Below are 12,584 nucleotides of genomic sequence, written 5' to 3'. Positions count from 1 at the left end.
TTGTGTAAGTTCTGCTCTTTAGGTAAACAATACATCAGCATTGTTTAAAGCTCAAAACTGCTTCATTTTTAAATTTGATAATTTGATTTGATTTTGAACCTTTTGATTCATGAAAATCTGTATGCAAATAGAGGGGTGACAAAATCTGTTTTTCTTCGAGACTCTCTGAAAGTGTTTAGCACTAGTCTTGTGAATACCATAACAATTCCCAGATAAAGAGAATTTACAATTTTTAAAATTTCTGAACAGAATGATAGTTGCAGTATATACCTTGTGCTTGTGTCAGTGAGCCTCAGGTGTGTGATTCCTTACTCTTTAAAAAAACCAAACAAACAACCTTTAATATAGAAACACTTGTCTAGTAGAAAGTGTGAGTTTTATGTAATCCTGTTCTCACTTTGTTTCCTAATTTTTAGATTACACCAGAGTATCTTCAAAGTGTTTGTGCTTGCTTGTTTAGCAGTCGTACGAAGCAAATGGTAGCACACGGCATTGACTTCACAAGACCTGGAACTGTAAGTATAAATGTTTGGGATTTTTACAGTAACTATCTTAAAAGACAATACTACTTTAGCTGTATATAGAACAATAAATGTTCTATAATGGGAAAGATAAAACTTCATGTGTTCAAGCTTGTATAAGAATATGGCAGTACATTGTTTTGTTGATCTCAGATGCTGGTCAGTGACATGGTTGTGCAGTTATAGCTGCATAAGTATGGTTAATTCTGTTATTGTGAGGACAGTAAGATTTGTATCTCTTAAAATGCTAACAAAATGCTTTTAAAAACCCCAAACCAAATCCTAAAACTAATGTTTTGAGTGTGGTTTGATGGTACATCTTAGCCAGTTTAGTTTAGCTAAAAAAAGGGAGTGGTGTTGCTCAGCTCTTGACTCATACTCTGTTCCTTTCTGTTGTCAGTGATGCTCCTATAACTCTACAGAGAATTGGCTTAGCCAGCTGAAGGAGAAGCATCACACAGGATCATGAGAACAAATGTGGAAAAGAGGAGGAAGAGCCAGTTTTAGATGAGCAGTTAGCTGATACACCTAAGCTACCTTACTGATTTATGTGATGATCTTTTAACATCCTATCTAAGAAACTTTGATCTTATGGATAAGCAGCTCAGGATCCCTAGGGTTGGTTTTTGCCCACTTGACCATTCTCTGGTTTCTTTTCAGCTGACTGCAGTACACCTTGCTCATTTATGTTCTGCTCAATCTCTTCTGCCTAAGTGGGGAGAGAGTTTTGGGGTTATTTTTCAGCAGCAAAAACAGCTTAGGATAGTTTCTAGTGTCTATGAAACTATTCCTGTGAGATTTTAAATGACTTAATGATAGTACAAAAGCTGTTTTAAAACCTAGCTTGCTCAAGTTTTTCAAATAAGCATTAATCTTAAAACTACATCAAAACATTTTACTAAGAAAATATTGTGTGCCACTGTTTTACAAAGACAAGCCAAAATCATGAACTGTGCTTATTGTTTTTGCCATGGCAGGTATTCATGTGTACTTAACTTGGTAGCAGGAGAACTTAGTGAAGTGTCAAAAGAAAAGCAGAAGAAAATAAAATTCCTGCTCCTTATTCTAGCCAAGGTTTTTAATAACAAGGATGCTATGGGTACATTTTGTTCCTCTTGAAAATTTGCTACAGAAAGATAAGGAGAAAATAAAAATGCTTCATTTTCTTTTCTATGTACTAATATTTTCAGAGATAAGTGTAATTCCTAATTGCTCTTCAAGCTGTTTTAAATGCCCTCACTTTCTGTTAATGGTCAGAACTCCTTTCTCTGACCTGCTATGAATTTAGGAGGTGCACTGTTACGCAGCCTACAAAAGCTGCTATTTTAGGGTTTCAGGAAGGAACCAAGATCTGTTTGTCTGCTACCTCAATATTAGGTGCTGTCTGCTCCCCTCAGATTTACACCATGTCCATAGCTTATGTCATCTGCCATCCCGTAATGTCCCTCCTCCTGCCCCATCTTTCTTCTAACCAACAACTTTCAGAGGTCTTTCCTCTTTCCTTGCCAGTGGCTTTTTTAGATAATGCTTTAGGTACCCCAGTAGTTTCCTGTATTTTTGCCATCTGATGTTGAGGTTGTGTGTGTTTCTCCTTCCCTGTACTGAGATCATCCATTCCGTACAGCCACATGCCCTTCTGTTTCTGTTCCTGCTCTCTGCTTACATCAAGACTTCTCTTTTTCTGCTGTGCTTTCAAGGTTTTCCATTTGCCCAGGGTTTTGCTCATTATTTCTATTCTTCCTATCATACATTCATCCTCTGGTCTCTTGAACCCTTTTAGGAATGGGGCAGAGGGAAGAGCATCATCTTTATGCAAGGTTCTGATTTCTGCTTCCCTAAAAGTGTCTCTAAAAGCATTTCTGCTCCAAAAGTGCCTTTGCTGCTATGCTTATGGCACTGTGGCCATTTTGACAGTCTCCAGCTGTGCAGATAGGTTAGAGAAAGAGAACGTGTTGGTGGTGGATTTTTTTCCCTGCTGCAAGTAAATTTTTGTCTCCCTTAACTGAGTAAAGTTGTGTATTTCTGGCACAGTTGTATCTATTTTTATACTAGGCTTTACTAGCATAACTATTTCTGTGTGACTTTGTGGCTCATTTATCCACACTATTTGAGGTAGTTGCTGTGACAGCCAAGCTCTCTAGTGAAGGACCAGTCCAGTTATAGCCCTGAGACTGTTTAGATTAAGGGTTTCTTGACTGGTTTAGGTCATGCCTTGACATTGAGGTTCTAGCAGCTACTGTGGTTGAACTCTCATGTTGTTTCTATAAGCAGATTCACACAGGCTCTGTGAGGCATTAGCCAAGTTTTGGAGAGCTAATCACAGTTTGTATGTAGACATTCACTACATCATAATCAGGTTTCCTCATCTTCTCCTTTTGTCCCCTCTTGATTGATCATATTTTCTTGTTTACTTCCCATGTAAAGAGTTCTGGTTTTATATATGAATAGCAAACATGTAGAAACACAAATAAATGTTAGAAGGAAAATAGAGATTATCTTCTGAAAAGAAAAATGAGACTCCTTTCCCATCATCCCAAAATATTTCTAACCACTCCCTGGCTTTTTTGATGCAGGAAGCCAGAGCAGATGGACTAAAATTCTGTCTGTTTGCCACTAGGCCATTCAGGCATGCCATTACTTTTTCTTAAGGATTCAACTACTTCATTGTTATACACTCAGATGTTATTGTTCTACCCTTAAGTGGTTTCAGGTTTTTGCATAAGCTTTGGAATAAAGCTGGAGGCACTGTGACCCAGACTAAGTAGTAGCACGAGTTCACAGCATCTGTGCTGGATTTGTGTTGGAAGGTTCCTTCACTTTTTGCTCATAACCACTTAGAGGCACTAGAGTGTGGTCTTTCCAGCTACTCCACAAACCTTCTGCTGTAAGGGGCAGCCACCTGCATAATTGCAGAGGGAAGAGACTAGCAGAGGGCCAGCTACTTTGTTCATCCTTACCTTTAGGTCTCTTTGTAGGCAAGATAAGTGAGAGGTTTAAAAAAACCCAGTCGTTGTCTAAAGGGTTTTATCAGGCATTAAATATGGTGGTTTGTTGGTCATTGGTTTTTGGGGTTTTTTTCCCCCACCTCACCTTAACTGTTTAGGATGATCCTATCTCACTGACATCACCAATGTCAGGACAAGACCCTGAAATAAATTGGTTCTGCTGGATCAATATCTCTAAATAAATTAGCAGAAAAAGAAAATCATTAGCAAGGAAATCACTTTTTTGTTGAACCGTCATGCAACTTTAAATTTCTGTTATTTAGGGTATGAGTGGATGTGCGTTACATAGTTTGGAAAGAGGAGGTTCTTGAGTTCACAGCCAGTTATACTGATGCAACTCGGGACAATCCAGGTTTTGGGTCAGGTTCTGAGGGCAGAAGATGTTAAAACTGCATCATTCTCTGAGATCTGCACTTGAGCTTTACAGTATATTTTGTTACATCAGCTACACTACACTGGTAGGTTTTAGTTATGCTGGGAAGGAGGATTATATGAGTACTGTAACCAAAATGAAGTATGGCCCAAGGACATTAAGGACTATACCTTGGATTATATCCTTGGTAGCATTATTTGTATGCAAACTTGATTTTGTTTCCAGTACATTGTGCTCAACTTTTAATGTTGGGGAAAGTCGTATTGTGTAGTAGAAAGCTGTGAGGTCTCAGGCTTTGAAATTACAGTAAGGGTGACCTGTATCAGTTGTTAATGTGCAAACATCAGCTTCTGGGCTTGCCCCCCACCACAGTTGAAGGCCTGTCCTTTTAAACTGGAAGAAATTTGTATCAGGAGGACAAATCCCAGAAGCAACTCTTACTTACCAAACTGGCTTTGAGACCTGAGGCAGTAACACCCAAAAGAGTTTTCCATTGTAATCATACCCTGAAATCTTACTTAGCAAGGGCTTCTGATGTCAGCTTTGTGTTCTCTGGTGAGCTGGATTGGATATCATTCTTTTGCAGAGCAACTCCATGTCTCTTGCCAGCTCTGTGACCTCCTGGGTCAGCTCGTGAGCCTGATGTACAATCCATTAACAGGATGCATCTGCTGCATGCAGTGGGAGAGAGGCCACACTACTGTGTTACAGTTGGGAGATGTTTCCAAAGCCTCTCTGAAGTCCTGTTTTACTGTAAGGTTTTTCTCTTAGCTGCCAGTTGAATGTTATCTTCCATCATGTCATTTGACATGTGTGGTACTGAATTGGGAGATAAGAAACCTGAGAGGATTGTCAGAGCAAAAGGTCTGGATTTAAGAATAGAAGGTCAGAGCAGCAGGTCTGACAAGCTGAGGAAACATTTATTTGAAGATTTAATCAATGCCTGCCTATCTAGTGTTCATTTGGATAGGGATCTGATGTGGGTAATGGTAAATTTGAAAAGTGTAGTTTCAACTACAGTAATCTACTACAGGACCATAGTCCCTTATATTTTTAACACTCCTGATATAAGTTTTACCTTTTTTTACCATTTTCCTTTTCTAGTAGTGGTTTGTCTGGTGGATAAGAAGCAGGGGTTGTAGTTTTTGATGCCTGCAATTTTCTGCTCAATACACATCCTGAAGCCAAGACGATTCTGGCTTTGTATCACAAACACAATACATTCACTCTCCATCAAAAGTAGCACAGGCTCAAGTCTGAAACCCACAAATAGGTTTTTTGGATTGAAGTAAGGTGTACACCTTCCTGGAATATTTTGGATTAGGGATAAGGTAATAAGATTCTCTAAATTTTGGATTTGGGGTAAACCAGAAACTGCTTCTTCAGATGTGCGGTTTCTGTCAATAGTAGAGATGGGTGTTAACCACTGGAGAATCTTTCTGTGACCTGAAAGCTGTGAAGTTGTTTGCATGTATTATATACGTTTGCATATACTGCACCTGTGTCGTGAAATAGAATAAATGCCCATTATGTTTTTATTGCTATTCAGTCTGATTATATCTACCTGTGGCTACAATTAGGTGAATTGATGTCCCTTGCAAATTTTAGGTCTCCACCTAAAATGAGTGACACCACTCTTGAAGCTGTAGAAAAGTAGTGGGTTAAGTTCTGTCACTGGACAAAATTACCAGCTCCTCTGTAAAGTTAAACTGTCATTTACAAACTGTGAACAGGGAAGAATTTTTGGGGGGGGATAGCTGTAATGACTACCACAGGCTCCTATTTTTTTTGTACTCTGTGCTTTTTTCCCTCAAACATGCTTTTTACTGCAACTGTGCATGTGCCATCAAGCTGTAATAGTTGGTGGCAAGTATTCCACTTCTTACTTGTGAAATTTCTGCACCAGCAGACTGCATGAAACCTAAGATCAGGGTAATAGAAGGTTATTAGTTTGGTTTTTTAAATCAGTCTCTAAGCCATTCAGAGTGGATTCACCAGGCATTATGTGGATGTTTGCTCTTCCATTTAAAAGTAAAGTGCTCATTGCAGCAAACAGCATCTACCCTAAGTGAGCTTTTCTTTGGATGAAATATATCAGTTTTCTGCATCTCTGTCCATGGGATGATTTTTGTATTTTTTCATTTATGTATGGAAAAGAAGAAACAAGCCTACCTCTTCATGTAAGTGAGGAGAAGTTTTTCTTTTCCTGCTGATACAGTATATAATGCCCTTTACACAAGTTGCTGCAGGTTTTTTGTTTACATGAGCTCTTTAAGGGTAAGGTGTTGCTTTCTGTAGGGGTTTCCACAAACTTTTCCTGGTACTGTCCTCAAATCATAGAATAGCCCAGTTTGGAAGGACTTTGAAAGGTTGTCTGGTCCAACCTTTTGTGATTTCCTTTAATGTTAAAACTTTCCTTCAATGTCATCTTTTGTCTTGATGCCTACATCCATTTTCACTGGCTCAGGTCATCATGTGTTGAAATGTCTCTCATCATGATAAAGGTTATCTGCTGGTTTCTTTTGCTCACTTTTTGGTGTCTATCAACGTCATCCTTTGTCTTTAATTTTAAATTGTCTTTGCCAGGACCTGTGTGTATAGCACTGTTAAAGTAATCATTCACATCAGGGAATTCTAAGTGTCATGGTAATAAAAACAAGAATGTCAGATTTGTAAAACTGGTTAAAGAATAAAAAGAACTTTATTTTCTACTCACAGTGAAGAGTGGCAAGTTTCTTATGTCTTCTGTGTAAGGCTGTATATTTCTGTTAAAGAGCAGCCTGCTAAATAGGGTATTTATGTGCTTATTCATCTGTACAAATATGTCCTCTAAAGTAAGTACTGGCACGTTTGCACAAAAAGATTGGAAGCAGAATAATTAATGTTGGTCTTATTTCATTGTGTTGAACTGTGTACTTTTATTTTAAATTAAGACTGTTCTTTTTAGATACAAAGCTGTTCCAAGTATTTTCGTCTACTTGAAGAGAACATGGCATATTTTGTACTAAACTACTCAAACCGTGAATTACCACCGTTCTTTACTTTAGTAACTACATCCTAGGTTTCCCTCCAGAAACTTTCTTAGTTTATCCCCTGGAGCCTTTTGGGATGAAGAATTGATAACATTGCTGAAACACCTTAAATTGTCTCTCTCAGCCTTTGTTATGCTGTGGTCAGAAACTCCAGTCGAAGTAAGTGTGGAGAATAGTGGCAGGTGCTTTCTCAGAAGCTGAGGGCTTCTGATCCACACCATGTTCAGGGTATCTCTCTTAGCTGCCTCAGTGGAGTGAGCAGTACAGGTCATATATTCCTGTAAATTTGTCAGTGCTTTGTGTGTAGCTGTTCTGACAGTGACAGTGTGGAACAATGTGCAGACTAGGTGTGTTTGCCAGGTGTTGAGAGGAGAACTTCCAAATATATCACAAGAGAGACACAGCAATTTCAGTTCTAAGGCATACAAGTATGAGGATTGGGAGAACGTGTTTATACTTTTCTTTTCAAAGCTAATAGTCTGTTAATTTTTAGCAAATTTTTATTGGTTTGTTTTTTAGAACTGTGCATTTCTCTGTGATTTATTTCTGTTAACTTATTTTTTTTAATCTTCTTTATTTTAATGTGTGCCTGTTTGCCTATAAAGGGATATTACTCTATGAGCCCTTGTGATGACGGATATGTAAGTGTCTCTCTTTATTTCCTTTCACGTTGCCTGCTCAGTCTGTCACAGTCTGTATTTCTCTTCATTTCACAACGTGCAGCAATTTTCTCTGCATTTTAACTTGTCACACCAATAACTGTGTGGTTTATGAAGAGCCAACAAATGTGCAGGGCTTGGAAATTGCATGGGGAATGGAATAGATGTTCTGGCTAACCTTATGGCTTCATAATGCACATAACACAGCATGTCAACATGAGAGCAGCTTTGTCCACAACTTCTACATGAAACACAGCTTCTTATAGCATGCAGGAAGCAATTGTTTCTTCCATGGAATCATCTGTATATAGTATACATTCTCTCTGAAGTGTGCCAAAACCAGCTGACCCCACAACACCTTTGACAAAGCAAATAAATATTATTGCTCATGATAATTCAGCAAGTTGAGTTGTGCTCTTCAGAGGGGTGTTGTATTCTGTGTATTTGTAGTTTTCATTCCTAAAGTCAAACTTCCTTTTGGTAGTAAAGATTATAAAATTCTTTCACACAGTTAAAATGATCCTCTCTCACTGAAAACACAAAATTATATTTTGTGTAGTGCCTGTAACTTGTGTAACCCAGATGGAAGTTTGTATTCTGGCAATACTACAAGTGCACCATAAGTATCTAATTTTGCCCATAGTCAGTGCATTCTTTGTGAAGAAAGGAAATGAGTCTACTTCTAAGTAACTCAGTATGTAATCAATTCATAAAAGTCATTGACACAGATTCTGAAAAATGCCTGTCAATTTAAAATAATACATACTTATATTTTTATCACTTTCTTTAGGTAAAACAAGATTTTGCCTTTCAAGAAAAGCTGCCTAAATTTCAAACATATATATCACCTGGAATTACAGTACACCCTTGTGGGCATTCAACTTTCCACTTAAAACAACATTTTATTTTGAGAAATAGTCATAGAAGTATTGAATGCAATGGACTATTCCTTACATACTTCTTTTTATCTTGATGTAGAGAACACTACCCACATCTACCTATGGTGAAAGATCACCTGTATCAATCAACCTGTTCCCTTTGATGACATGAATGTTCATAATGGACACTTTTTGCTTGATGTTAAGCATTTTGTTCTCTCACATAATGCTCTATTTTGAGATTGAGAAAGGTTGATTACAGATGAGCAATTATGAATCAAATGATTTTTGCTAAAGAAGAACTTTTTTCTTATAGAGATTAGTATAAAGCATTAGTTAAATGTAACTTTATACAATGTAGAATGTAAAAACTTACTGTGCAGAGTTGTTTATAAAATTTTTGTAAAGCTGTCTGACTGATTCTGAGGTATTTCTTGAATACATGGGTAGCTTTCACCTCCCCTCACTGTTTATGTATAGTATTTTATACTTTTTTCTGACATTTGTGTTGTAATTACATTATCACACAGTATTGCTGTGTGACTTTTTAATGTACACATCAGATGTCTTAGAGAATCTGTTTTATATGGCAAGTGGGAAGTTTTCATAACAGCATATCTCTAGTATAAGTAAGAGAAAAACATAATTTAAAACATTTGCAGATCTTCTTATGAAATAATACTTTGCATAGCCCCAGTAAACCTGCCTGGTTACACAAGCTCAGGGTCTAATCCCTCACAGGCTGCATGGAGCAGTCTTCTTGTTATTAGTGTGTAGCAAATGAACTCAACATAGATTTGTGAGTTCTAATGATTTGTAGAAATCTGCTCAAATTTTGGTTTTACTCTTCACATATTCATCACATATCTTTGATTATTGATTCTGAATCTGCATTGGATTTACACTGAATTCTTACAGCACATTTTCAGAGTGGGAACTGAGGACAGAATCTGGCTTTCAGCTTTGCCTTCAGCATATTATGAATATATACATCAAACAGCAAAGGGGATATGGCTTGAATATAGGGCTTCAGTATTTGATAAAAACAGTTGTGGTTTTGGCTTGCACATGAAGTGCATCTGTTTTCTTTTATAAATATTGATTTTTTTTTTTCCCTTTGAACTTCTTTGGTTTATTCCATGCTGTTTGTATTCATGCCTGTCTTTGTTCAAAAATAAAGGGATGCCATCTGTGGCTAATGTGCACTGTGACAGAATTATTTGACTTAATGTGGCACCTGGTTTGGCTTTGGCAAGAACCAGCACAAACATAAGTCTACCCCATGATCCTACCGGAATGAGCTATGCTTGGGCTGTTTTTCTTCTTGTGTTTCTTTTTCTTTCCTTAAGACACTGAGATTCTGTATGTCTTTCAATTATGACAAATGATCCTCTCTCAAGATAGGCTTTGCATGAAATAAATTTTTTTCAAGATGAAGTCTGTGGGTGTTGGGACATAGGAACATGTTCACCCTGGCTTCTTCACACTCTATTTCTCATAGGCAATCTAAGGTATACCGTTACTCAAACGGTTACAATTATGTTTAACCTGTTTCAGGAAAGGTGAGACTGGGGAAAGGACTTGGGAGAAAATGCTGAGGAAATAAATCTTGTAATCAAAGAAAAATTATAGTGAAGAGGAGCTACTAAATCATTTCTATTTATGGTGTTTGTGCCATAACTATTCGATTGTTTAATAGCAAAATAATAACTTTTAGCTCTTGCACTCTGCCATTCATTGCTAGATCTCAAACCCCAGCATGTTCAAGAGATTGATGCCTGTATCTGCTTTCCAGATGAGAAAAATTGAGGCCCAGAGACATGAAATGACGTTTGGATTCTGTCTGCAGTTGTTGGCTGAATCAGGACAATAAGTGTGTCTTCTGAGCCAGTGCCTTACTCACCATGCCACAGTTACAGATACAGATTAGCTTACTTATGACTAATTGCAATAATGCAGATGTAAAGGAAGAAAGGAAACCTCTGCCTGTGACATGGTTGCATTCTTTCTGCTTATCAGTGGTGCTGACCATAGATTGAGAAATGACAGTGCAGTGAAGAACAAACCAGCCCCCCAAAACTTTCTCCATTCCTGTTTAGCTTTGATGATTGAACCTGATGTAATAGGAACTTTATCCTTACTGCTTTCCCAGAAAGACCAAAAGCCTGAAAGAGCTTCCTTCCTCCTGTGCAGGTTCTAGACTGATAAACTGGGTCTGATCAGCAAAGTGACCAGAAGTCTTTCCAGCTCAGTGGTTCTGCCCTCAGAGCCCCAGTGTAGGGCCTGCCTCGCTCTCTGGTGCCTTTTTGGTGTAGGTGGAGTGCAGAAGGAAACCATACTAAATACTTTGCTGTACTCCATCTGCTGGCTTAAAAAGTAATTTGGGAATTAGTAGGACCTTGTCCTGTTTGATATGAATGTTTTTCCAGTTGAAGTTTCTGTAGTTTGAAATTTATAAAAGCTTGCAAAATCCTACACTTGCCAAGAAGTTTTATTTGTGCAGAAGAGCGGTATGTGTATCTTAACCAGTTATCCTCTGGTTAGATTTTGGTTAGAGCATGTTTTTCTTTCTTAGACAACAAAGAGGTGTGTAAAAAAGACTTTGTTGAGAAGCAGAAAATCCTTATATACATCTATATATCCCTAGTGCCCTGCTCTGTTTCTTTTCTCACTGCTATTCTCTGTTTGACCTTCTCATCTCCAAGGGCTCTGTAATTTTTTTGCATTCAAGTGCTATAGTCACTTTCTTCCATTTTCTCTAATGGAGAAAGGAGAAAGGTGCTGACAGAGGCAACAAAAGTGATTTGTGATTTCATTGCACATTCAGCTACAAGGTGTTAGGCTTTGACTGGGAAAACAGCTGTGTTTAAACAAAATTAAGTCTTTATACTTATCAAGAATGCTAAGGAAAATGAACGAGGGCAAAACAGTCTAGGGGCAGATATGATACTTTAAAGGCTTTTATTCTGTGTAAGACAAACTATGGTATGAGAACTGCTGGTCAAGACAGGTTACTTTTGAGGTGTATGACTTGTTAATTGTGTATTGTGTACAAGTCATTCATTGACAAAATATAAAACGCTTTCCAGTGTGCATATAAGCTTATTTCACATCTAAGAGAGCAGTTCCTTGTATTGCAAGGATACCCACCAAGTTGTTTTCAAGAATATGTCGGTTGGTGTAATTCAATATTCTCTATGGTATTTCATGCTTTTTATCTCCTAAATCCCACAGTTTTACATCTGACAATAGACATTGATTATATAGCTCCCACTGAAAGAGGCTTGGTTAGGAGAGAAGACCAGTTTCACAGGCATAAGTGGTAACAAGAGATTTTTAGCAGAGAGATCAGCACAAAGAGATGACATTGAATATTCTGCAAATACAGCATGTAGTTGACATCAGAATGCATGACATGAAGCACTCTTATGCCAGAATTGCTGCTTCTTTGCTCACCTACAATTAACTCTAGCAAAAACTATTTACTGAGGCAGACAACTTTCGTGTGGAACTTTTATATGGTTGCTGTTCCATGCTGTGTAGTGGTGCCTGTATATGCACTGTGTCACCCTGCATCAGAGAAGAAATATCCAGGATTTAATTATAATATCCTAGGCAGAACCACTGAGAAATGGCATGCTATTTCATATTGGTTTTATCCATACTAGAATACATAGTCCTGTCTTTACATATTAATAATTATACATAGGGGTATATTTTGGTAGCAGCAGGCACTTAATAACTTTAGTGTTGAAACAAAGAATTACAATAAATTTATATGTAGGAATGCATGCTGGGTCTCCAATGAAATATTATTGCAATTTCAAAGGTATGAAAATTTATGAAGTCAATGAATGTGCTTAGCAAGTTCTTCATCTTCCTCAGTGGGCTTCAGATAGTTGTTTCTATTCCTTTTTTATTATTACTTTTTTAAGTGCTTCAAGCATAGGTAATTTGTGGACTATGTGGGTGAGGATAATATAGCCAGATCATAACAAAAGAGATTTTTACCCGTGAAACACTTTAAGGGAAAAGAAAGATAAACACTGAAGTGCTCTTTCTTTAGCTGTGTTTCTTGTTTACAGCACAGGCTTTATAGGAAAAGAACTGCAGAAC

The 12,584-nt window shown here is 37.6% G+C and overlaps 1 protein-coding gene across 7 annotated transcripts in view; it reads left to right on the top strand.

The window, feature by feature from the left end:
* ARMC9 (armadillo repeat containing 9) overlaps positions 1 to 12,584 on the top strand; it is a 59,734-nt gene that overhangs the window by 11,653 nt on the left and 35,497 nt on the right. For 4 of the 7 annotated variants that reach the window (XR_005602652.1, XR_005602650.1, XM_039556981.1 and 1 more), the window contains exons 9-10: positions 417 to 515; positions 7,537 to 7,572. Coding sequence is in view for 3 of the 7 variants with exons in the window: in XM_039556981.1 (XP_039412915.1) it covers positions 417 to 515; positions 7,537 to 7,572 (135 nt within the window). In the remaining 4 variants the exon portion in view is untranslated. The remainder of the gene's footprint in view (positions 1 to 416; positions 516 to 7,536; positions 7,573 to 12,584) is intronic. The other 3 variants (XR_005602653.1, XR_005602651.1, XM_039556982.1) reach the window with 1 other exon arrangement.

Source organism: Corvus cornix, chromosome 9, assembly GCF_000738735.6.
Source record: "Corvus cornix cornix isolate S_Up_H32 chromosome 9, ASM73873v5, whole genome shotgun sequence".
NCBI lineage: Eukaryota > Metazoa > Chordata > Aves > Passeriformes > Corvidae > Corvus > Corvus cornix.
The sequence above is the reverse complement of the archived record's forward strand: the minus strand, read 5'-3'. Positions and strand labels throughout refer to the sequence as shown.